Genomic DNA, 26390 nt, shown 5'->3' with positions numbered 1-26390 from the left:
TCTCTGAAGGCGATTCTGCTGTGCCAGTGTCAGCGCTGGGATAAATCTTTGGGGCCTGGCAGCGGGATGAAGCCCTTTGCTCCGTGTGCTCTGAGACAGGTCGCGAAGAAGGCCCCGCTCACCTAAATTCCTGAAGTCCAGAATCCTGTATCTTTTTGTGTGGCCCGCCTGCATCCGGATGAGGCCCTGCTGCTCTCGCCTGTCTTTAATAGACTAATAAACTAGAAGAAGGAAACTCGTTTGCTTACAAAACCATTTGTTCGCACATAGCTTTTAAAGGCTCTGCTAAAGTGTCGAGTGAAATGAACACGTGCTGCCGATGCTGCCGTGAGCTCCGTGTTCTCTGTTGATGGTGGTCGGCGGCGTCCCCCTTGCACCGGACGCGCATGTGTTCGAGATGGTCGACATGACAAAGCTGCCTTTGGGGCAAAACTATTCCAGCGCAGGCGTGTTTTAGCCTTCGGTTTGAAAATGAGTCTGAAAACAATGCTCTAGAACACCTGCTCCGAGTCCCACCTGCGGCTGCTTCCCTGCCCAGGTGTTACCCAACCAGAGGACTTGAGGGTGTTGGAGTTTTCTCTGTGAAGCCGGGGTTTCATCAGGGGCTAAATCCACAGCTCCTTTAGCTCACGGTAGGAAGGACATTGTTTTCAGAGCCGCACGAGAGCAGAGGACTGGCCCTGTTGTTTTGACATTTAACTTGGTAACAGCGTTTCTGTTGTTTCCTGTAACCCGTCACGGTGCTGTGTGTTCCAGATCAACGCCGTGTCCCTCTACCTCCTCTACCTGGTGGAGATGATTTCCTCGGGGCTGCAGATCATCTACAACACCGACGAGGTACGCACCCTCCAGCTCTTTTTAAAAAATGTGTTTATTGATTTCATAGAGGAAGGGAGAGGGAGGGAGAGAGAAACATCAGTGACGAGAGAATCACGATTGGCTGCCTCCTGCATGCCCCCCATGGGGGATCGAGCCTGCAACCTGAGCATGTGCCCCGACCAGGAATTGAACCATGACCTCCTGGTTCATAGGTCGACGCTCAACCACTGAGCCACACCAGCAGGGCTCCTCAAATTCTTTAGCACTGAATTTCATCTCCAAGGATCTCTTTTATCTTACTTCAATAAAACTTAGTTTTTGTTTAATAAAAAATGGATTATTCTTCATTTCATATCATCAGGGAGTGGATTTGGGATATTGGATCAAAAAGTCTATATTTTCAATGCACAGCACTTTGAAAATGAACAAGCATATAGCAAGTTATAAAATTGTACTCCTATGAAGGCTCTATTTAAGGCAATCTGAAATAGAAGCTTTCAGGATATTTTAGTAACAAAGAAAGTAAAATAGCATTTGCAGGTTTTCTCTGTTATTATTTGTTTTTTTGCATCATTCCTTTTTGTGACCCATCCTTTTAAAAGTAGAGAGATACTTTTATCAGATTGTATTGTTTTCATTTGCAGGGCCTCTCAGTAGGGTTCTTGATGTTTTTCAAAGATAGATACCATGCTCTTATTCTTGGAAATTTGAACTGAATTTCTGCCCAGACTGCCCAGAGTTGAGGAGTGTTTCTTTCATGGGCAGTAATGCGGACACACACACAGACACACCTGCGACACGCTTTCAGCTGAGCCCAGCCAGACACAGGCTCTTATTCTTGAGATGGTACATGCAGTGGGAGCGCAGGCTCTTACTGAGATGGTGCACACAGTGGGAGCACAGGCTCTTATTGACACGGTACACGCAGTGGGAGCACAGGCTCTTATTGAGAAGGTACACGCAGTGGGAGCACAGGTTCTTATTGAGATGGTACACGCAGTGGGAGCACAGGCTCTTATTGACACGGTACACGCAGTGGGAGCACAGGCTCTTACTGTTGAGATGGTGCATGCAGTGGGAGCACAGGCTCTTACTGTTCAGATGGTACATGCAGTGGGAGCACAGGCTCTTATTGACACGGTACACGCAGTGGGAGCACAGGCTCTTATTGAGATGGTGCACGCAGTGGGAGCACAGGCTCTTATTGACACGGTACACGCAGTGGGAGCACAGGTTCTTATTGAGATGGTACACGCAGTGGGAGCACAGGTTCTTATTGAGATGGTACACGCAGTGGGAGCACAGGTTCTTATTGAGATGGTGCACGCAGTGGGAGCACAGGCTCTTACTGTTGAGATGGTGCACGCAGTGGGAGCACAGGCTCTTATTGACACGGTACACGCAGTGGGAGCACAGGCTCTTACTGTTGAGATGGTGCATGCAGTGGGAGCACAGGCTCTTACTGTTCAGATGGTACATGCAGTGGGAGCACAGGCTCTTATTGACACGGTACACGCAGTGGGAGCACAGGCTCTTATTGAGATGGTGCACGCAGTGGGAGCACAGGCTCTTATTGACACGGTACACGCAGTGGGAGCACAGGTTCTTATTGAGATGGTACACGCAGTGGGAGCACAGGTTCTTATTGAGATGGTACACGCAGTGGGAGCACAGGTTCTTATTGAGATGGTGCACGCAGTGGGAGCACAGGCTCTTACTGTTGAGATGGTGCACGCAGTGGGAGCACAGGTTCTTATTGAGATGGTGCACGCAGTGGGAGCACAGGTTCTTATTGAGATGGTACAGGCAGTGGGAGCACAGGTTCTTATTGAGATGGTGCACGCAGTGGGAGCACAGGTTCTTATTGAGATGGTGCACGCAGTGGGAGCACAGGTTCTTATTGAGATGGTGCACGCAGTGGGAGCACAGGTTCTTATTGAGATGGTGCACGCAGTGGGAGCACAGGTTCTTATTGAGATGGTGCACGCAGTGGGAGCACAGGTTCTTATTGAGATGGTACCCGCAGGTCCCCAAAGAGGAGGTGTGCTGTGTGGACTGGTCCTTCTTCCTCTCCTGTGACCCATGCAGGGAAACATGGCCACACACTAACTGCCAGGCCCATCAGTGGGCACACGAGGCCGCTGGGACATGGGGGCCTGCAGTCATTCCCTCTCGTGGTGTTGAGTCTTGTAGGTCCTTCCAGATGCAGCTTTACAGTAAGTCAAGGCTATGTAGAAGTGAAGAGAAATAGCAAAGAAGAAATGATGATATGAAGAAATTACTAATAACCACTAAGGTTTCTTCTCTTTGATTCATCAAAGAATTACATGTTTTTGTTGCATCCAAATCATTTTTAATAATATTGGGAAATATTGGAATTCAGGTATTTTGGGTTGGGGACTCCTATTTCAGACCAGTCGTAAGCCGCCTCCTAAATGTAAACAAATATGAGAAGCGTGACTGACTGAGGAGACGAGGGCCCGGAGCCCGTCCACCCAGGTTCCCATGCTCCCTCCACCCCCGGGAGGCGCTCCAAAGCCGGGAGAAGGGGCTCAGCTCCGGGCAGCTCCTCGTGTGCGGCCCATTCACAGTGAACAGCAACCCACTCGATGGCTGCCCGCGCTTTCCCGTGAGTGTCACTCAGGGCGGTTGACATGGCCTGGTCAGTGGTGGCTTTGTTTTGTTTGGTATTTTATTTTCATTTTCAATTTTCAGCATTTATTTTTTGCTTCCTCAATATCTGCTGTGGTTCATTTTAAATCTTGTCAACTGACTGACAGATTTTATAAATACGATATTGCTTTACGCTTTGCATTCTGTTTTATATGACTTATCCATACTTAAGCAATTTTGGTATTTTCTCTTTAATTTATTTTTTCTTATGCTTTTTTTTTCCGGCCTTGTAGGTTTTATCTGGCAATATAAAATTTTTACGTGGCCAATATCAATAAGCTTTCAACGTGTACACTTAAAATCCCGGGTAGCCAGCAGAGTCTGTGGGCTGAATCCGGATCACACAGCAGTCAATGGGCTGCATAGAGCCTTTCAGGGAATGAGGTCCCTTTTAAGACATGGTCTTTCCTCTTACACACGAAGGCTCTGAGAACGTCTGCGTTGTGTGTGAGCCAGTGGAGGTGGGGTCCGCATGGCCACTCCAGCGGGACCTTGTGATGAAGGGGGCAGAATGTGTGCAATCGGACACATTGTACCAGACGTGTTGACTAAACAAGACCCTGTAATGAGGACCAGGAGCCCCCTTAGAAATGCCTGCATTAAAATGAGTAAACTTGTGCTAAATAAGAGCTGACCACAATCTCTGCTTTCATCGTTCTTTTTGAGAGTGTACATTTCATCAAGCGTCTGAAAGTTTTACGCAGGAGCTGTGTGACCTGGCCCTTGTTTGGGGTCCACCCCCACCTGTCAGCTCTGGGTTTATAAGAAGGGGTGCGTGCCTGTGGCTATGCAAAGTGGGCGATTAGAATCCGGAGGAAGAGAAGCGAGACTCCAGGTCGACCCCACGGGGGGCTGGCTTGTTTCAGAACTGAGAAATGCCTTCTTATCGCCGAGGTTTTGGAATATTTAACATCTCATATGGGCATTTGCGATTCCAAATGTTATCCTCTGTGAAACGGCGCTTTTTGTTTGTCTTCATTCTTGAGATGCGCAGCTCTCGCGAGCGGCGGGAACCCATCCCTGAAGAATGTGGTGGGGGCTCTGACAGATGTCAGCTTCTGGGTGGTGTAATATTAGCTCCTCGCTTGAGGCCTGAGGTTAGAGTGACCAGGCAGACCACAGTCAGTGCTCACAGTGATGTAATCGTCACGAGAAGCTCAGCTTGTCCGAGAGGGCTGCGTTTCAAACGGGCGTAATTGTTCCTGTCAGTATCTGAGCATCTGCTGTTGCACGTGTGCTCACGTTTCGTTTCTTTTCTTCCAGGTCTCTTTTATTCAAAACCTTGTGTTTTGTGTAGAAAGAGTTTACCGGGTGCCTGACTTCGGGGTCTGGGAAAGAGGAAGCAAATATAACAACGGCAGCACAGAGCTGCATTCGAGGTAATTTGCTGATTTCTGAGTGGTTTTTATTCATTTAAATGTGTGAGTTTGAATATGAATCAAAATCAGAGTATTAGATTGGAACTGTGGCTTCTATGTTAATGTTCACCTGCTCTCTTCCTATATGTGATGCAGATGAAATTCACTTAAAATTAAAGTGAAAGAGTTGGCTCCCCTCTCCAGCAGCTGCAGGAGGAGCGGCGTCCCCCATCCTCCAGTCGGAGCTGGCTGGCCCTGGCCTGCCCTCCTCTCGGCAGGGCAGTGATGCTCTTTGAAAGTCAGGTCCACGGAACTGCCGGACCCCAGTGTGCACGCGCTGCGTGGTGTTCCCCTCTGCCCACAGTGCCGCGTTTCACCCTAACCAGCAGGTCAGACCTTTGGCATCCAGAGTAGCGGTCGGTCGCTGTTTCCTGGAAGAGGTGCGAGCAGCCCGGAGCGGTGCTGTGTGGGTCTGAGACAGCCGCAGTGGCTGCCGACTGTGGTTAATAGTGTATGAATTCTCCTTGCTCCTTGGGGTGAGGGAAGTAGCTTTAGTGCCTCGTTGCGCCTTTCAGACATTCTAAATGTATGCACAGGAGTTCGGCTTTTAACAAAAAGTGGAGCTCAGTGGGTCCTGGTGCTGCACACGGAAGGATTTGCAAATGTGAAGGTTGTGAGCTGCAGGTCAGCTTAGATCACTGAGGTGCGCGTGGAGTGGGGAAGCAGGCTGGGAAACGGGTTAAGAGGGCTGTGCCGCTCGCAGCTTTTGGCTGGAAGGACCAATCACAGGAAAAATTAAGCCGATGTAAGATGTTTAGTAAACGTAAGACCGGCTCCAGATTGCTAGCTGTGTAAAGTCTCTCATGCCTCAGTTTCCCCACTGTAAAATGCAGGCAATGATAGTTTCTACTATGTAAGTTGTAACGGTCACACTAACATACATATATGTTAACAGGTGTGTGTGTATGTGTGTAGCATGTATGTGTATATACTGGTATGTATGTGTGTATATGTATATAGACATGTGTATATATGTAGCATTTGAACACCTGGCCTCGGTAAGCACTAGCATACAAGTGCACACACACATTTCAGAATATTGTAATAGCTCACGCCAGCTGGAGGACGTTCAGTGCAGACGTTAAACCAAGTCCGGCAAGTAAACAGTAGGAAGATAATGCGGCATTTTAGCCATCTTCCAAAGCAAGTTCTCAGCACTCCAGTTGATCAGTCAAATTCTAAGGGAACAGTGGAGTTGACGAGTGAAGGGGATTTTGCGTTCACCACCACGGACCTGGCAATGCGCCCCTCCCCAGCGCTCTGCCAGCCTGCGCTGCTCTCGGGCCGCGTTGCTGCACACAGCGCTCGTTCCAAAGTGACTGCTCAGTCTTAGTTCATCGCTGGTGCTCCAGTCCTCGAGCTACAGCAGAGGCAGCCGTCCATCTCTTCCACTTCACGCTACACGTGGGCTTGTTTGCTTATCCTCACCCGAGGATATTGTCCCATTGATTTTTAGAGAGAGGGGAAGGGAGAGGGAGAGACAGAGAGAAACATCAATGTGAGAGTGATCCATCGATTTGGTTGCCTCCTGCACATGCCCCGACCAGGGCCGGGGAACCTGCAACCAAGGTACGTGCCCTTGACTGGAATCGAACCCAGGACCCTTCAGTCCACGGGCCAGTATTCTATTCACTGAGCCATACTGGCCAGGGCCGTGTGATGTGGTTTTGTCAGAACCGTCTGTGAACGTCCACTGGAACCACAGCCCTCTCCCTCAGGAGGTGGGGCTGGCCGTGTGGCAGGTGGAGCAGGCGCTGGTGCCTGGAGGCTGGGAATTCAGTTCCCGCACTGGCCTGCTCACTTTTTGGATGGCACAGGGAGGGGGAGGGGTGGGGGAGGGGGTGTGTAAATCACTTAGCGAAACCCATCACCTTTTTAGAAGAGGGTTGATCTATCCCAGCGGTCGCCACTGGTGGTCCGTGAGGTCCGAAAGGTTGGTGACGGCTGACCTATACAGATCACTTTATTACAGACCAGCTGCCAAGCAGTCTCACATTTTGTGGGCCTCTTAAATGAATGGTCACGTGGGGCAAAGGTCACAGTGGGGCAAAGGTCACAGCGGTGTAAGCTCTGTTGGTACTGGTCACCTAATGTTACTAATCCCACAGCTAATAGTAGAGTCACTTTCCCAGAATGCCCAGTGCTAATACACATTTTCAACTCTAACAGCAGTATGTATTGTATCTGCCGTTAAAAAGAGCACATTAGGAGTGTGTTTTATTTTTTAAATGGCTTGCTGTCACCAGAGACTTAAATATACAGTGGGTAATAAATCAACATATTTGTACATTTCAGTTAAGTCCAATTATTGAACCAGTTGCATTGGGGAAAAAGATAAAGTGGAAAGAATCGAACATTTCCCCTAGTCCGGACGCAGTGTTCGTTCCTCGTAATGCTTTAATTAGGAGACAGTTACCAAACCCACCCCCTGGCTGGCTGGCTGCCCTGCGAAGGCAGAGCTGGGCTCCTACGTGCGTGTCTCCTCAGCCTCTCTCAGGCCTTGCCTTCTGAATACGTTCTTATTCACTCGGTCTTACTAACACGTGCCCCTCACGCTGCTGGCGGAGGGTTCTGGTGTTACTCAAGCTCCATGCGTGTGAAAGTTGTGCGCTGGGGGCGAGGGAGACTCCTCGATCCCAGGGACACGTTCCTAGGTGAGCACAGGAGCTGACGATGGACGTCTCTGCATGAGCCTCCTGGTCCTCGGGCCGGCTGCTGGTGGCTTCCTTTGCTGCCTGCGTGGCGAGGTGAGCCGCCGGCTTCCTTGTCCTGGGTGCGAGATAGTTGGGCCCGGCTCAGGTTCTTGCCGCGTCACCTGTTGTTGCAAAGGAACCGCATCGCTGAGAGGCTGGGTGGGTGCAGTCCCTGGTGCAGCTCGGCGTGGAAGCCAGGGGTCCCACTCAGCCGCGGGTTTTCTGAGACGCTCTTGTCTGAGGGTCGCTGTCCTGTGAGGCTGCCCTTTTCCGGGTGGCTGGAGCGGGCTTTGGGGGCACCTGCTGGCATTGCCCGCTAGTGCCGCTCCACCTCCAGGCGGGAATACACCAGGCAGAAGGGCCTTCCATCTTCCCGGGCTTGGTCTCCTTGTCTGTGATGCCCGGGACTTTAGTTGCACTTAGTGAGAGGCTCAGAGAAGGTGGTGTGCTCCACTTCCCGTCCACGTAGTTTACGTTTCCCATCTAGTCACCATCCTGTGACGCGAAGAACGCTTACCGGAGAGACGTAGCGTAAACACGCCATGGAAAACGTGGCTCACAGCAACACGATTGCTCAGAACGGTTCTCGAATGTAGAGCCGCTCAAACACCTGCAGGGCTTTCTGCCCTGGGCATGGCCTCTCCCAGGGAGGAGGGAGGGGGGAGGGGAGAGATAGAGGGGGAAGGGGGAGGGAGGACTGGCTTTGCTGCCAGGCTCCCCGCCAGGCTGCTGCTCCGGCCCCGCTTTGTTACTCTGCCTCAGAGACAGGCTGAAAGGATGACAGATCATTAATTTTATTCAGTATTCATGGCATACACAGTTGCTTTCAGAAAAAAGTTGCAGTAAGTAAAATAAACTGGGTGTGAAGTCTAAAATGCTTAAAGGTTGCTATTTATAAGATGACTGTCCTATTTTTAATGAAATTCGCGTCTTCCCATTTCTGAGCACAATTGTACACGGCAGAGGAGTACACACCGTATTACAAAGAGCAGACTATAGCGACAAACGAGGGGCATGCTGGTCAGTTCTGTGGACACAGAACGCTGCCTGTGTATCTGTCCCCAAGCCGCGGACTTGGCCCGGTGCGGCAGGCCACGCCCTTTGTAAATGACGCGAGAGGTCTTTTTCGGGCTCGGGTGACGTCAGGACAGCTCTTTCGTGTTGTTCTGAACTGACCGTGCCCAGCCTGGTGGTGACCTCACCGCTCCTCCCAACAGCCTCCTCCGAGCTCACCCTTCCCTCCTGCGCCAGTGACCGTCAGTGATGCCCGAGTTAAAGCTGCTCCCATCCGTCCTATGGCCACTTGTCCACGTCAAGGTGAACTTAGAAACATCCCCCCCAAAGGTCACTAGCTATTAAATAGAAAAATTAAAACAGCGACATGCCATTCTGAAGTCTCTCAGACATTCCTCTTCTCCCGGAAGTTGTTATAAGTGTTAATGAGGAAACTTGCTTGTGAATATTCATCAGACGATGGTTCTCATTTTGTAGCCAGATGTTTCAGAGTTATGAAGTGTTCCTTTTCCCTTTCAGCTCGGTTGGCTTAGCAAAAGCAGCTCTAGAAGCAATTAATGGATTCAACCTCTTCGGCAATCAGGTAAAAACACACAGCAGCAGCAACCAACGTCGATTATGTTTTTAATTACCTGCTTAATTAATTTGGCCACTCATTAGCCAAGTCACTCCTCAGTATCACAGAGTATCTGAAATCCATGTTGCACGGTCCAACAGGCTGCCCTGCGACTTGCCAGTTAAATCTTAGTTTCCTAACTAAAGAACATTGCGTAATTTTAAAAACCTTTTAGTACAGGATTCTCATTATCTTTTTCAAAACTATATTTTTTAATTGATTTGAGAGAGAGAGAGAGAGAGAGGAAGGAGAGGGAGAGATAGAAACATTGATGCGAGAGAAACATTGATGGGCTGCCTCCTGCATGCACCTGACTGGGAGTTGAACTGGTGACCTCTCTGTTCATGGGTCGATGCTCAACCGTTGAGCCACACCGGCCAGGCAGAATTCTCATCATCTTTGTTCAATAACTGATTTGAGAGAGAGAGAGAGAGAGAGGAAGGAGAGGGAGAGATAGAAACATTGATGCGAGAGAAACATTGATGGGCTGCCTCCTGCATGCACCTGACTGGGAGTTGAACTGGTGACCTCTCTGTTCATGGGTCGATGCTCAACCGTTGAGCCACACCGGCCAGGCAGAATTCTCATCATCTTTGTTCAATAACTTTCCCTCCAGTCCACTGATGAGCTTTCACATTTAAAACCCTTCTGGCATCGTATGCCGTGTATTTTCCACGCCAGCGCTCACACTGGTTTCTATGTGATGGACATCAGCGTACGGCTCTGGGGAGGGAACGTGTAGCGTGTACAGCCACAGCATTGCAAGTTTGGGTCCTTGCTAACCCCCACCTGGCTGTGAATAGGTCTAAATCTCATTTTCTTTGGGATAAAAGAGAAAGTCCCGAGGATTGCCTTACATGTTCATAAGGTCATTAACCAGTTCCTGCACGAAATCAAGTAGCCATGGATCAAGCTGCTGATGGAAAGGAATGAAATGTAAGAGTACCGAGTCCTTTTCTGGATCAAGAAGTAGGCTCATTTTCTTTAGCAATGTTTGTAAAGGCTTCTAAGACGGACGGGCAAAGGAGGCTTCCGGCTGATATTGCAACGAACCCCAAGCTATGGAAGTGCTAGGTCAGTACAGATGCAGTGGAGGGAGTTAAACGGAGGTGCAAAATGTGGCGGTTTCTGTCGTGGCCATGACAATGCTATGGACCCCAAGCGTTGAGTGTAAGGAAGTTCCTAGTGGTACCCAGCAGTCTCCCCCTCCCTATGGTCACCTCTTCCCTCCCCCCACTTCCTCTGGGGGAGGGACTCCCGTCACACCCGGGACGGGAAGGACGAAGAGTGAGGCCGACAGGAAAGGCCTGGGAAAGGGGGGCAGCACGCATTCTGGGCGCTCACATGGCAGCCCCGAGTCACCCACTGCCCACACTCGTCCTCTCTCGTGGGATGTGGGGTGTGAGAGCCTGTGGAAAATCACGAGGATTAATGCTGCACCTCTCCGGGGATTCCTGGGGGGTCTCGAGGCCTCCGACCGGGTCCTTGGCTCCTACCCACACTCCTCTCCTGAGCAGCCAGCACTCATGCAGCTTTCAATCGTTTTATTTCCTTTTCACCCTCCCTCTCCATACATCATTTAACCATGCGTGCGAGTGTGCGTGTGTGCGTGTGTGCGTGTGTGTGTGTGTGTGTGTGTGAGACAGAGAAATAGGAGGGTAGGAAGGAAGGAGGGATGGGAGGGTAGTATGGCATCAATAATGGCATTGAGCCTTGTTACAATAGCCAAGAAAGATGGGAACAGCCGGGGGCCCTGATGGACGAATGGGTGTAGCATGCACGATAGAATAGGGTTCAGTCATAGGGAATAAAGTCTCGACCGACATCTCCAACAGCATGGGTATACCTCCAGGGGATTATGGTAAATGAAATAAATCAGAGACAAAAGACAAATACCGTGTGATCTCACGTGTGATGTGTGGAATGTAAACAAAACAAAACAAACAACAGCACAAGGTCGCAGAGACAGGAACTGATTGGTGTTGCCAGAGGTGGGAGAGGGCAAAACCTGTGAAGGGTCAAAGGCAGAAACTCCCGGTGCTGACCCCAGGGAGGGAGTCCTGGGGAGGGGATGCGGTGCATTCACTAGAGCACTGTCAGGGACCACAAGGGAGGCCAGTCTAGCTGCCGGTCTTCAATACGCTCGGTAGGTGGAGGCGGGTGCCGGTGGGCAGAGGCAGGTGCCGTGGCAGAGTTGTGGTGACTGAGGGGGTGGGAGATGAAAACTGCCCAGGGCTCACGGACACTGCAGATGGCACGTCCTCAGAAAGCATTCCCTCCCTCTCCTGTCTTCACGGGAGAAGTCGCCATGCCCACCTCGCCGAGGCCCCGTCTGAAGGCGATGAGGGGAGATTGCTCATGTTATGCAGAGCATTCAAAGAAGGCAGGCAGTCTCCCTTCCTTTGAACGCTGCAGCCTGAAGCGAATGTGTCTGATCCTCTAAAGCAGGTGATAATTACCTCCATATGTACATCCTCCTTAATGATGTTTTTAAAAAGTCGCTTCTGAATGCGAATAGCTGCCTGTGGCCTAGAGTGATTTTTATCCTCCTGTAAATCGGGGCCACATGCCTAAAGCATGGCCTGTTTTATTTATTTTTTAAAGATTTTAAAATTGATTTTGAGAAACGGAGAGGGCGAGAGAGCAGGAAACATCGATGTGAGAATGAAACATTGATTGACTGTCTCCTGCACGCCCCCTACTGGGGAGGGAGCCCACAACCCGGGCATGTGCCCTGACTGCCTGGGAATCGAACCGGCAACCTTTTGGTGCTCAGAACGATGCCCAGCCAACTGAGCCACAGAAGGCAGGCAAGCTGGTCTGCGTTTAAGCGGACAGCAAACCATACCGCTGTCTGGCCTCTGCCTCGGTGTTGACGTGTGGTGAGAGTAGGAGACTGTTTCCCTGCACGTCTTTCTTAGAGGCTGGTGGAGGGAGAGGCCTGGACAAATAGACCATTTATTTTTTGGCCAGAAAATAGAAGGTGACTGTTTATATTAATCAAACAACAGCAAGAATTGCCAAATCTACCATTTCACTTCATTACTTATAAATTAGCCTACTTAGATTGTGCCTTTAAAATTTCAACTCAAGGCAGACTTGCATGATATGGCAATTAACTTCCCTAATGGTCAGCCTAAGCATAAATGGTAAGTCCTATTGGTTTCTCTCTTCACAGGCTAACTAATATTTGCATTTTATTAGACTAAATATCTTTAATTGATTAGTTATCAATATATTTTGATTTATAAGAAAATTAAGGAGAAACAGGGAAACAGAAAAATAACATTTGTTAGGATTACGAAGTTAATATGCGTATTGCAAGGTACTTGAGAAGACTGTGTTGAAAAGAAAATTGAAATCTTCTGTAACGCCACTCTCACGTGCACCCAGTGTTGTTGTTTTGGGTGAAATTTCTTTCTTTTTTTTTTTTTAATATATTTTATTGATTTTTTACAGAGAGGAAGGGAGAGGGATAGAGAGTTAGAAACATCGATGAGAGAGAAACATCGATCAGCTGCCTCCTGCACACCCCCCACTGGGGATGTGCCTGCAACCAAGGTACATGCCCTTGACCGGAATCGAACCTGGGACCTTTCAGTCCGCAGGCTGACGCTCTATCCACTGAGCCAAACCGGTTTCGGCGGGTGAAATTTCTTTACAGTTCAGATGCCCAGCTTTGTACGAGTCCCCGCTTCTCTCTCGTTCCAGGGCTGCTCGTGGTCGGTCATATTTGTGGATCTTGATGCTCATAATCGCAACAGGCAGACTCTGTGCTCCCTGCTACCCCGGGAATCACGATCTCACGTGAGCACCTTTCCCGTGAATTGGACGTCATTGATTATGTCACCTCTGTTAACGTTCCTATGCTGAGAGGAGACTTTCGCAGAGTTTTCTGGGAGTTACTTGTGGCTCTGTTTTTAGAAAACGCCCCAAGTGAGATTAATTATTTAAAAAAACTATGGTATAGAAGAAGTAACACAAGATTTTGATAAAAGAAAAGTAAAACCCACAAATGCAAATATCATCTCATTACTGCACCCCCACACTTTCACCGTAGGTGACACACTCATGTTTGTGGGTTTCTGCACGGTTTATGTACGTATACGATATTTTCACTTTACAAAACTGGAAGATATTCTCAATAATGCTCCATAACGGAGTCCTATGAACGGGCGTGCTTCCATATTAAAAAAAATTGTTTCACCCCCTGGCAATGGGCAAGGAGACATCTGATTGGTGATGTTGCTCTTATATCAATCAGGGGCAAAGCAGATGTACAGTCCTTAGTTCATCCTAGCTTGATGCCTGTGTCGGTGGCCAGAGCTGTTTCATGCCTGAGGCACATAAAAAAAAAAAATTGTTTCCCCAGTATACATTTTAATGGCTGCTAACGTACTCGCCCATTTGTTGGACATTTAGATTGTTTTGTTTTTCGCGATTATAAACAAATTGTTATGACAAACAAGGTTGTAAGGACTAAATAATGGTGTTAAATTTTCACACACTGCCTTAAGTAAGATCTTCACGCCTGAGCTCACTGCTGAGCCTTGAGAAGACTCACAGATAAGATTTGTCTCCTCTGAGGCCCACTGGCCCAGGTCGCATAGACGTCCAGTCCCTGGGCGCCGCCGTCCCATTGGCCGGGTCCCTGCCGACTCCCGACTCCCGACTCCCTGGGTCTCCGGGGGCTGTCGATCATGTTGCGGTAGGCCCACCGCCCCCTCTTCTTGTTCCCCAGAACACGGACGCCGCCCTGCTCCCCTGCATCAGCTACCCTGCCTTCGCGCTGGATGATGAAGCTCTGTTCAGCCAGACCCTCGACAAAGTGGTTAGGAAGCTGAAAGGGAAATACGGCTTCAAGCGTTTCCTGAGAGACGGGTACCGGACATCCCTGGAGGACCCCAACAGACGCTACTACAAGCCGGCTGAGATTAAGGTACCCGAGGATTCCGCCTCCGGTGCAAACGGGTCGGGAGCGCCGCGTGGACTTGAATCCGGCGTGGCGCTTACCAGTGGGTGAGACCGTGAGCCTCCTCGCATGTCACATGCTCCGCTGTGTTGAGGAAGTTAAATCCCCGGGGTGCCGCTCGCACCGGCAGCCGGTGCTGGTGAGGCACCCTCGCTCCCTCGCTGGAGAGACCTGCCAGGCATCATGTGAACCCCCTTCTCCAAACCCTTCTCTGACCCTGGCAGACTCGGGGGTTTCGTCCCTGTTCCTGACGCACGTGGACGGACATCTGGGCCCTCGAGGGAGCGCGCTGTCTGTGTTCTCAGCCCTCGTCCAGCTGGTGCTGGGCGTGGGCAGGGCTCAGTCCCCCGTGAACATTCATGGAGCGAAGGCACACTGAGCGGTGATGAAGCACAGGAGCTCGTGAATGAGTTCAGAGAATTTAAAAAACAACAGCGAAACTGCTGCTTGAGTCAGCCCCACTTTGTCATACAATCAGTCACTCCTTTTGTACATCCCACTGTAACTGTGATTGATATATTGCCCTGACACCGTGATTGTCCCAGCTAATTGTTCATGAAATTGTCAACGTTTTATTTTCTGTTCTAGCTGTTCGATGGCATTGAATGTGAATTCCCCATATTCTTCCTGTACATGATCATTGACGGTGAGTGAGCGCTCCCCGCGGCCGCGCTGCGGGCTGGGTGTTTAGGGAGGAGCCGGCGCGAGATGCCACCGCTTCCTGCAGCTCAGAGGCGCCTGTGCCACTCACCTCGGCACGTTACGCTCTCCTGCTTCCCGGCGGAATGTTAAATCGCTTAGAGAATTAGAACCACACTGTGAATTATTTTATTTTTTAAAAAATATATTTTTATTGATTTCAGAGAGGAAGGGAGAGGGAGAGAGAGAGAAACATAAATGATCCCTACACTGAGGACCGAGCCCGCAACCCCGGCATGTGCCCTGACCGGGAATCGAACCGTGACCTCCTGGTTCATAGGTCGATGCGCAACCACTGAGCCACGCTGGCCAGGCTGAATTATTTTAAAAATGATACAGCTCTATTTTCATATTTATAAAGAAGAAAGTTTCATGCGTAGAAACCAGGAATGCTATAATTTGCGACACCGAATAGCTATAACATTCATACTGAGAATTGAGAAATTTCAATTAATATTCAGTTTTCAATTCTAAATACTAACATGACCTTCTAAAATTGACTTCCTGGAAAAATGTCACACACATTTTCATTACCTGTTTTTAAAATTTATGTTTATCATTTACCCAGATAATTACCAAAATAGTTCTAGGGGGTGCCGATGGCTCTCTGCGGGGAGTCCCGTGTGCTCGCTGAGGGCACTGCAGTGTGTTCTCCGTTGCAGGGGTTTTCCGAGGCCACGCCGCGCAGGTGAAGGAGTACCAGGACCTGCTGGCACCCGTGCTCCACCGGACCACGGAAGGTAGGCTGCTGCTGGTGCGGGCGCTCTCCCCGGAGGCCCTTCCAAACGCGCAGTGAGTCCTCTTAGACAGCAGTCCGTTGCTGTCAAACTGAAAGAAATGAGGGCGGCCTTGGGAAGACTAACCTATTCATTTGTCGTCACAAACGTGTCTCACGAAAGGAGTTCGTTTGGCACGGCCAGGATGGCGGGATTTAGGTGGTCGGGGCTGCAGCCCTGCAGGACGCTGGCCGGGCGGCGGCTCCTCCTCTGCCACCTGCTGTAGCTCCTTGACTCTGTGCAGGAAGGACTGGTTTTTTAATCCTTACCAGAGGATGTTTTTTCCATTGATCTTTAGAGAGAGTGAAGGCGGTGGGGGGGGGGGGGGGGGAGAGGAGAAGCATCGATGTGAGAGATACATTGATTGGTTGCCTCCCACACACGCCTCAACTGGGCTGGGGCTGGAACCTGAAACCGAGGTACCTGCCCTTGACCGGAAAGCGAGCCTGCGCCCCCTCAGTCTGTGGGCGGTGCTCTCACCACCGAGCCCCCAGCCAGGGCAGAAGTGACCGATCTACATCAGGGCCCGGGGACCGGGGTGCTCAGGGGAGTCCGCCTGTAGAGGGCCACGGGAGGCCCGCCCGGCCGCGGCGCTGCCATTGGCCAGGTGCGCTCTGGCCTCCTCCTGGGAGTCTCCTCTAGTGCCTTCCTCTCGTTATGTCGGATGTCTGCTAAGATGCCGCCCTCTGAGGGTGGACTTCATATCTTAGAAATGACCGGCAGGCCCGTCCTCTGAGCAGCGTGCTGGTTCCAGTTAGAGGCCGGCAGGGCCCAGGAAAGAGCGGAACTGAGTCTTCGGTGTGAGCACAAAACTCATTCTCAAAGGATTTCAAAGGAGGAGTTTTAGCCCGGCCACGGGGCTCAGTGGCCGAGCGCTGACCTAGGAGCCAGCGCATAACAGACCTTTGTGTGGGGGTCAGACACACGCCAGCCCTGCCTGGCGCAGGAGAACGGAGGTTTAGGGAAACCTGTGCAATTTTGTTAGGAGATGGAGTTTCCCACGGGCTGACATGCAAAGACGCAGAATGCCATCTCCCCCTGAGTAGCACCCAAAGACCCCAGTCTTCCCAGAGTCATGTGTAGTTTCCACTGAGGAACGTCCTCACCAGGCGGGAGCAGGGGAAGGTGGATATTCTCTCTTCAGAGGTGCAGATCGGAGATGCTGGGCCCGCGTTGGAAATGGGGATTTCTCTGCTCTCAGCCGGGGCCCCGGGTTATGACCCTCCCGCACCATTTCCCACGTGTGAGCTTCCCCGACCGACCAACCCTCCGACACGCTTCCTCGCCGCCTGCCAACACCGGCTGCGTGCTGTGATGCACTTACAGGCGCGACAGGGAGTGTCGGCGGAAGCATAACTTACGCGTCAAATTAGGGTCCTCAAGTTTTCCCCGGCAGTTTCTGAGAGGAGCCCCCACACCCGGTTTCCTGGAGCCCCTCAGACCCGTTACCTCCTGCACAACTCGCAGGCAGCTGTGGGGGACTCTGAGCTGCTGTATTTTAAATATCCACTCTCACACCCATAGGCTACCCCGTCGTCCCCAAGTACTATTACGTGCCGGCCGACTTCGTAGAGCAAGAAAAGAGAAACCCCGGCAGCCAGAAGCGGTTTCCTAGCAACTGTGGCCGGGACGGGAAGCTGTTCCTCTGGGGACAAGCCCTGTACATCATCGCAAAACTGCTGAGTGAGTGGGGACCGCTGGGCGGGTCCCCCTGGTTTTCAAGCCCATACAAATGTGTGTCTTTGCGGCCGTTTTCCTCGGATGTCTCGGTGTTGGTGCGGTGAGGAGGTCTGGGGAGTGTCTCCGTACACACAGGCATCTGGATGTGCCTTCCACTGCGTGCTGATGGGCAGTTTCTGGGAAGAGTCAGATGGGTGTGGGTCCCGTCCCGCTCCCATTGTCAGGGGCGCCTTCGGCGTCATGTAGGGCTCTAGCAGAGGCGATGGGAGCGCTGTTGGGCTTTAGAGAACTCAGTAACATTCTGATCTCATGTGATGGCCGTCTGGGTCAGAGCTTTAGCAAGCCTCTCGCCAAAAGGGATTGGTTATCTCCAAGGTCCTTCTTTCATATAAACACAGTCCCAGGTGTCATCCCTGAGGCTCAGAAGAGCTCAGCCCCCCGCCCCCCAGGCCACACAGCCATGACGACAGGACTTTATGGTTTGGCCAGGGGTCTGCAGGGTGAGGTTGCCACCCGGAGCCTCTGTGGCATTAAATATGCTCATTAAACAGAAATACTTGCTAACTTAGTAAGATGTGACTTGGTATCCTGCTTCATTTACATGCTGGTTATTAAAAAACGTATTTGTTAGTCATTTCTCTGTCCTCTGTAAAATGTCTTGTTAATTCACTCTGCCCATTTAACCTTGGTTTTATGTTTTTTTCCCCTCAGTCTGCATAGTGTTTTTATATATTAGGTGTACTAAACCTCTCCGGCATTTTCCTAGTTTGTTTACCTTTTTAAAAAAATATGTATTTTTATTGATGTCAGAGAGGAAGGGAGAGGGAGAGAGAGATAGAAATATCCATGATGAGAGGAATCATTGGTCGGCTCCTGCTGCACGCCTCCCATTGGGGATAGAGCCTGCAACCCGGACATGTGCCCTGACCGGGAATCAAACCGTGACTTCCTGGTTCATAGGTCGATGCTCAACCCCTGACCTACACCAGCCGGGCTCTGTGAAAATGTTTTTTTTAATTTGTTGTTTTGTTAAAGAAACAGAAATTATTCTTCATCTTTTTACCCGCAAGAATGATTGATAAACTCAGGGTCTGTTCATACACTTTCTGTGCATTAAAAGGCAAATAGGAATGGCCCTCCCACCCGCTGAGGGTTCAGAGCGGCTGCTGTATTTGTGGAAACGCTTGGCTGTCTGAGGGTGGCCCTGTGCGGGAGCTGCAGCCACCTCCCGCCCTGGTCCCGCCCGCTTCAGGCCCTGTGCCGGCTCGGGTGTGCCCTTTCAGGCGGTCCCTCTCCCAGGGAACGGTGCCAGGGTGCCACGGAGCTGGCACAGCCAGGGCTCGGCTGTGCTTCCCGAAGGACGGAAACCAGTGCAGCGAGAAACAAACAAAACTATTGCTCGACCTTTAAGGTCTTAGCCACGTTACCGCTGCGGCCACGAGAGTGACGATGACAGCAAGTAACCTGCTCCGCGACGTTTGGCATTTTGTTTATTGAGTCTCCTGCGTGCCTGCTCCATGCCGGGCGGGAGGGGCGTGGGGCAGAGGCGAGCGCCTGGAGGGATGTGTGTGAGCAGCAAGCCTGGCCCGCAGGTGCAGCGCAGAGCACGAGAGAGAAACGCCGGGACACAGCGCTTTCAAAGGCCTCGGCTTCCTGCCTTATTCGTGTCTATGTTAGTGGACTAGCACTTATGCTTGCCAAGACATTTTCCAAAACAATGTCTTAATTTATCTGTCGTCCTTTATAGCTAACAAAATAAGAAGACAGAGCTGCGTTTCCATGGCCGGCGGTGAAACATTAATGATGTAAAATGCTGATGGTCGTGGGAGTTTTCCACATCCCAATGATCAGACAGATGAGCCCCGGAAATAATTTGCTGCTATTTAGAGTATCAGTGCACTAATCAGCCCTGCCTCACGAGCTAAACTGCTAGTAACAAATGGAAACGACAGGTCGATATTTGCCACAACGAAGCCTATAGTGGTTCCACTTAAATTTTGCAAAAGTACGCGAGAGAATGTTCTGGCATGTGCTCCCTGGTCTGGGCAGGACACTACCACCTAGTAGGTCTGATTTATCTGTGTACGGCCTCCTCCTGGCATCTTCCTCACTCAAGGTGTAGAGAAAGTCATTGTTCTTAAAGGGCAAGGTTCCCGGTGGTACAGGGCCCGGCCCCGGAGAGAGCCTGCTGTGTGAGGCTGAGCTCCGCCGCTCACCAGCGTGGGTGCGAGTTGCTTGGCCACGTGGTGCCTCCGTTTCGTCGCCTGCGCAAGGAGGAGGGTGTTGTGAGGATGAATGACTGGTTGCGTGGCCGCCGCTGCTCCTCCCTCCCCTCGCTCCTGTTGTTAGTATCACGCTCGCTATTAAAGACCTCTCCCAATGTGCCTAGAAACCCGTGGCGATCTGTGCAAAGGGTAGCGTTGCCATGTGCCTGGGCGTTGCCCAGCTTAGAGATCCGTGAGAAACGCTCCCCCAGCTGCAAGAAATGTGCACACGTCTCTGTGGCAGACTCCTGCCCTGTTTTCCAGAACTGGCCACTGCCTAGAAGCGGTACTCAAACAGCTAAGGAAACGAGGAGGAAGTCCTTTTTAAGTAGGCATTCAACACGGCGAGTCTAGACAGGAAGCCAGCAGGCCGTTGATTTTACATGATTGCCATAGAACTGAAGATCAAGAGAGAATGGGCGCGTTTTCATAGCTTACCTGCAGTAAAAGTGAATACTCACTTTAGAGGTGGGGTCTAGCCTAAGGTGACTAGATTTTAACATTGGTAAAGCGGGACACCATTGACGGGGGAGGGGGGGAATTCTTGATTAAAAATTTGGTCTATATGGAGCAACAAAAGTTTTCATAGAACGCAAAAATAGTATTGTAATATATTTTTAAAAATTTCAACATAAGTACAATTTACAAATATAATAAATAAAAATTATGTGTAGTATTATTTTATTCTTTGGCATATTTCTCATTTGAGTGAATTTTTTTTAGTAGATTGCTGTCGTTGTTTAAAAGGTCATGAATTTGCCGTAACGTAAGTCGTGTCACTTTCAAGGCCGGCGCTAGACTTTTTGCCGCCACTATAAAATATAAAGAATGCGAGTACTGTCTGCTAAATTCAAGAAAATTTATGTATTTATGAAATAAATAAATAAATTACTTACCTAAATTATCTGAATAGCTGATTTGTAATGACATCACCTGTTTAACTAGCTTACTAGCACGCAGTATGATGTGTATCGTCTGAGAGACAGTTACAAAATGTTTTCGTTGTTGCCAGTCCCAAAAAATGCCATTGTTCATTAAGTCCAAACAATGGTGGTCGAATTCTAACAACTGATCAACAATGCGAACTTTGATAAGCAGTTCTCGATAATCAGTTCTCAACAATTATTTGTTATTATTAAAGTTTAACATTATAAAATTAACAAAAATAATATAAAACTCATATCCTGGCTAAATAGCCACATGGCCGCCGAAAACCGTCTATTCCCTTCCCGTTCTCCCTCCGTTCCCTAGCTTGTCGTGCATTCTTTCAAAAAATCGGGACTTTTTTAAAACGCCGCGGGACGCGGGACAAATTGTTAAAAATCGGGACTGTCCTGCCAAAAGCGGGACGTCTGGTCACCTTAGTCTAGCCTGACCACCGTGGCTCAGTGGTTGAGCATCGACCTATGAACCAGGTGGTCCGATTCCTGGTCAGGCGTATGTCTGGATTGCGGGCTCGAGCCCCAATAGGGGGCATGCAGGAGGCAGCCGAGCAATGATTCTCTCTCATCATTGATGTTTCTGTCTCTCCCTCTCCCTTAGTCTCCGAAATCAATAAAAATATATTAAAAAAGAAGAAGTAGGGTCTTTATTTATGTTATTCAATTAACTTTCACATGTCTGAGCAAACACCAAGATAACTATGGCTAAGATAACTGTGGCCATTTTGAAATTGGGTTGTTTGTCTTTTTATTACTGAATTGTAAGAGTTTTTTATGTATTCAGGGTACAAGTCCCTACAAGATATATGGCTTGCAAATATTTTCTCCTATTTTGTGGGCTGTCAGTTTGACTTTCTTGATGGTGTCCTTTGAGAAACAAAGATTATAATGTGACCAAATCCAATTTATCTCATTTTTTCTTTTGTTACTTGATGTTTTGATGTCGTAGTTTTATCTAACTTAAAATCACAAAGATTTCCTCTGGTTGGTAGTGTTCTGTGAATGCCAGTCAGGTTTTGCTGGTGTTTGCGGTTGTGCAGGTGCATTTTGGGTAATGCCCTTTCCTTCTTCCCCAGCGGATGAGTTGATCAGTCCTAAAGACATCGATCCTATCCAGCGCTACGTCCCGCTACAGAGCCAGCGAAACGTGAGCATGAGGTTTTCCAACCAGGTAAGAAGGCCACCACCTGTTCCCTAGCTCGGCTCCTGCAAAGACATTGGCAGCTTAACTGACGGAGAAAGTTTATTCCAAATGTGGTTTTTATGCTCCTTCTGAAGCAAGGCTTCTTCCTCTTCCGGGCAGTTAGGATTTGCGTGTTTGTATGTCAGCTATTCTTTAATTTGATTGATTTATTTACTTTATTTTTAAATCCTCACCCTCGGACATGCGAGGGTGGGAGGGAGAGAGAGAGAGAGAGAGAGAGAGAGAGAGAGAGAAACATCGATGTGAGAGAGACACATCGATCGGTTGCCTTCTCTACATGCCTTGACTGGGAATTGAACCAGCAGCCTTTTGGTGCACAGGACAACGGTCAGCCGACTGAGCCACACGGGCTGGGGGACTATACTTTAATTTTAAAAATGACTTGGGGTCCAGGGCTGGCTGTGAAGGCGGAAGTGTGAGCCAGAGGTGTCAACGAGATATCTTCCCATAAACGTCCTCCTCACAGGGGTTATGTGGAAGGTGTCCCGAGGGTTTGAGAAGATGCAGGGTGAGTGGGGGAGGGGCTGGGGGTGGGTGCCTGGAAAGGCCTGAGCGGGGCCTCTCAGCGCTGCAGCTCGGGGCGGGCCGCGGGGCTGATGGTCAGTTCCGCTGCTTGCTCTCCTGTCGGGCGGAGGAGGTTCTACATTCTGCAGTTATTCCTGTGGATTCAGACTATGTTGTGTCAACAAAATGAATGTTTGCAGAATCAGCAAGATTGAGTGTTAACTTGAGCAAACCCTCAAGTGGTAAGCGACAGCAGTAATGAGGGCTGTGGAGATGAGATGCTGTGGACTGCGGAGACGCCTGAGGGACGGGAGCGGGTCTGCGTGGCCGGGTCAGCCAGTGGGCGCTTACCTACTAGAGCAGCAAGGTCGCTCTCACAGAAGTTGGGCTCACACAGTGTACATGCTCCTTTATTGTCTTCCCATGGACTTTTCCTTCCCTAGAGAGTAGAAGGGAAGGGGGGGGGGGAAAGAGAGAGAAACAGTGATGTGAGAGAAACATAGTGATTGTTGCCTCCCGCCTGCGCCTGGAAGGAGGTAGGGGATCAAAACAGCAACTCAGGTCTGTGCCCTTGACTGGGAATGAAACCCATGACCCTCGGTCATTTGGCCCACACTGTAACCACTGAGCCAGACCGCCTGGGCAGTGCTGCTCCTTTGAGTTTAAAAAACATGCATGTGGGTGCGCGCGCGTGCGTACACACACACACAAACACACACACACACTTGTTTAATGAGAGGAAGTGAGAGCCACTCAGACCCGTGAGGCTCTGTCACACTATCTCTGAGCCTTCTGATCATTTTCCACAAAACACGCGATGACCTGAGTGGGTGATGGGCAGCAGCTGTTTGGAGGCGGCTACCTAAGTGCTGAGGTTTCTCAGGGTACGGGCCCCTGTGTCAGTGCGCAGGAGGCGAGTCTCCGGGCCCCGGGGCTCCGCCCCCAGGCGGGCGGGCTCTGTCTCCACTCCCTGTGCGGACAGGACAGCGCACCTGCAGGGGTGGTGATGCCCACGAGTGAGGGTGTGCGAGGAGGAGGGAGGAACCCGGCGGGAGTGGGTGTGAAGGTGGGGAGAGCTGGACTTGGACACAAAGTCAGGAAGGCTGACTGCCTGTCCTGTTGTCTGGAGGAAGGGCACAGAACTGGCCAGAACTGGTCTGCAGACCTGCAGGGCCCGCCGCGGCGCACCTGGGCCCGGGCTCCCACCGCCACTGCGTGCAGCTTGCGCATCTGTCACATTGTCTCTGGGTGTGATTTGTAGATCTGGCACTGCCGTCGCGGGCTCCCAGGACCTGGTTACGGGTACCCTCGGACCGATGGCGTGGCCACTGCCCGGAGCCCGGCTGCGGGGAGTGACAGGGACTCAGTGGTGGAGACCGGGCTCACTAGGTGAGTTTGCCGCAAGCAGAGGGGCCAGCCTCTCCATTTAGTCGATCCTCTGCAGCTCCTACAACACGGACTTACCCTGCGTCCCTTCGTTGTTCTTGTTTCAGAGCTGCTCACGGCTTTTAAAGGTTTACGAATCTTAGGCGATTTAAGGAAATTTTGCACAAGGCTCCGCTTTATTTGGTTCACTTCATTCTAATGCCCTCAAATAGTTTAACCAATTTGAGACAATTTCTACTTAAAGGATTAAAAACACACACTTCACTTCATTAGCTTGGCAAAGAAAGGAAGAATCTGCATGGGACGAAGAGCCAGGTTTCCCTGCAAGCACGGGGTGAACTTGAGCACTGAGCAGAGGTCCCGTGGTTGTCACGGTAAAACAGAACGACAGTCAAGGCACCAAACACGCCTCCGTGAGCCTACTCCTCCCCCCGCCCCCCCCCCCCCCCCCCCCCCCGCCAGCCCCAGAGGTACTTGCCAGGCGTGTCTCTGTCTTTAGGGGAGAAGAGCCTCCTGTCAATCAGTGTTTACCCGGGGCCAATGGGAAGGACACGCCGGGTCAGAACTACCCAGAACTGAGGAACGTTAACCTGGCGGCCTAAAACAACGGCTTACTGATGGCACCGTTCCAGCGGCCCCCGGGCTTCTTAGAGGAGCAGTTCCAATAGCCGCGGGAGGGCGGTGACGGGGCTCACGTGGTCATGGCCTCCCGCGGCCGGGGCTGGAGTGAGGGGGAGGCAGGACGCCAGGCTGTGGTGCAGCGCCAAGGAGCACAGGGAGCGTGGTGGCTGCTGTCGTTTTAACAGATGCCTCAGGCCTCCACGCCCGCCCCGGCGGCCCCCGAGCCCACCGCCGCCGGGCACCTTCCTCTGAGGAAGCACCACACCTGCTCATAAATAGAGGCCACTTGCCTGGGCTCCTTTCTGCTCGTTTTGGGTCTGTTAACGGTGTTTAAAGGTCTGTGAGTCTCTGAAGAAAACCTCTCCGTTGAGCCTCTTGTAGCTCCCCCTTAGTGATCCTAGTCCCAGGGCGGCCCTCCTAAAGGGGGGCGGGGCTGTGGGGGCCCCTCCTGAGGTCCCGGGAGACTCCCAGGGAGTGTTGATTGTCTTGTGAGTAGAATATGAGTATTTTGGGCGAGTGAAGCAGTATTTTACGTTTATGGTTTAATTATCGTGATGGAACAGGTCACGTGTGCTGAAACACCCTGAGGCAATTCGGGTTCCCGGTCATCATTTTTGCAACACCCCAGCTTTGAGCCTGAGAAGTGCGTTTAATAGGCCAATTAGAGCAGATTGAGCTGCTCTGCGGTCTTGGGAGGAAAGGCAGGTAGGAGAGGGATGCGTTTTAATCGTCAGAACTTGTTTTCCAAGCTCCAGAGCCTGGATGGAAGCCAGTGTTGATTGGTAAATCGCATACATATTTACCTGGGTGCTCCAGCTCTGTGGGCGCTGAGTTCCTTCTGTGGGTGGAGAGTAGGCGAAGGGCCCCCGGTGGGGCTCGGAGGCCTATGCTCGTTAGGTAGAAGGTTTGTGGATGGGAGCTTGCTGAGCTGCTGGCTTTTTACCGTGAGCGTTCTTCAGCCCCTGTAGCCCCCCAGCCCCCACGTGGTGCCATGGGTGTGGGCACTTCAGAGCTGGTGCCCGGTCTGCCAGGCAGAGGGAGAGAGCAGGGTCTAAGCAGGCCTGCGAGTCCAAAGGAAAGCAGGTCGCTGGCCAGGAGCTGCAGTGCCCTCCTGGGGCTGCCCCGGGGTTGCCGTCCAGCCCACACACTCCTCGCCCTTAGGTAGGAGCCCTCACTCCCGCAGACTCAGTGACCGCCGTCTGAGCTCACCCCTCCTTCTGATGCAGCAAATACTAGGTTTCACCCGAGAGAAATGAGGCTCGATGTTTTGATTTCTCGTTAGAAATCTCGTTGGGCCTCTGAATAATTCATTTATTTTCTCACCCTTTGGAGTAACATGAACTGTTAATGTTTTTATCAAATAGAAATAGAATTTATAGCCCTAGCCAGTTTGGCTCAGTGGATAGAGCGTCAGCCTGCAGACTGAAGGGTCCTGGGTTCAATTCCGGTCAAGGGCACGTACCTTGGTTGCGGGCTCCTCCCCACCGGGGCCTGGGTTGGGGCTCCTGCAGGAGGCAACCAATTGATGTGCTTCCCTCACATCAGTGTTTCTCTCCGTCTTTCCCTTTCTCTTAAAATCCATGGAAAAAATATCCCCGGGTGAGGATTAAAAAAAGAAAGAAAAAGAAATAGAATTTATAGCATTTGTAGCACATATTTATTTTTGTTGGGTTGTTACAGCATATGTTCATTTAATCACGCGGGAGTCTGCCTGAAGTGGCATTTTCACTGCGAGCCTGGGGGTCAGGCCTTTGGCCACGTGGGTTTCGCTGCTGACGCGCATATTCTGTGCTCCTGGCCTTCCGTGCCATGCACATCCCAGCGGCACCCGCAGCCCCGCAGAGGCAGTCCTGGCGGGGCGGGCCGTGGACAGCGCGCTGCGGGAGTGGGGGCTCGTCACTGTGAAGACATTGTCTGTGCCCGGTGTCCTCAGAGCTGCCTGACGCTGGGACTCCTGGAGCTTCTGCGTGCTCCCTGTGAGTCACGTGAGGCCCAATGCCTCAAATGCATCAAATGTGCCAGAGCCAGGCTCCGTCACCCCAAACAGAAGCACGTGCCCAGCACTGGCTCTGAGGAGAGCCGTGAGCCTCAGCTGGTACTGGAACCTGGT

At 50.9% G+C, this 26390-nt stretch overlaps 1 protein-coding gene across 5 annotated transcripts in view; it reads left to right on the top strand.

Moving 5' to 3' along the window:
- PHKB (phosphorylase kinase regulatory subunit beta) overlaps positions 1–26390 on the top strand; it is a 70370-nt gene that overhangs the window by 22972 nt on the left and 21008 nt on the right. For all 5 annotated transcript variants that reach the window (XM_079799951.1, XM_079799955.1, XM_079799952.1 and 2 more), the window contains 9 exons: positions 757–837; positions 4756–4871; positions 9137–9200; positions 12945–13040; positions 13975–14172; positions 14794–14851; positions 15567–15644; positions 17205–17363; positions 21642–21736. In XM_079799951.1, coding sequence (XP_079656077.1) covers positions 757–837; positions 4756–4871; positions 9137–9200; positions 12945–13040; positions 13975–14172; positions 14794–14851; positions 15567–15644; positions 17205–17363; positions 21642–21736 — 945 coding nt within the window. The remainder of the gene's footprint in view (positions 1–756; positions 838–4755; positions 4872–9136; positions 9201–12944; positions 13041–13974; positions 14173–14793; positions 14852–15566; positions 15645–17204; positions 17364–21641; positions 21737–26390) is intronic.

This window comes from Cnephaeus nilssonii (genome assembly GCF_951640355.1).
Source record: "Cnephaeus nilssonii genome assembly, chromosome: 20".
NCBI classification, from domain to species: domain Eukaryota; kingdom Metazoa; phylum Chordata; class Mammalia; order Chiroptera; family Vespertilionidae; genus Cnephaeus; species Cnephaeus nilssonii.
Note: the sequence above shows the minus strand (reverse complement) of the source record. Positions and strands in the feature narration are given on the sequence as shown.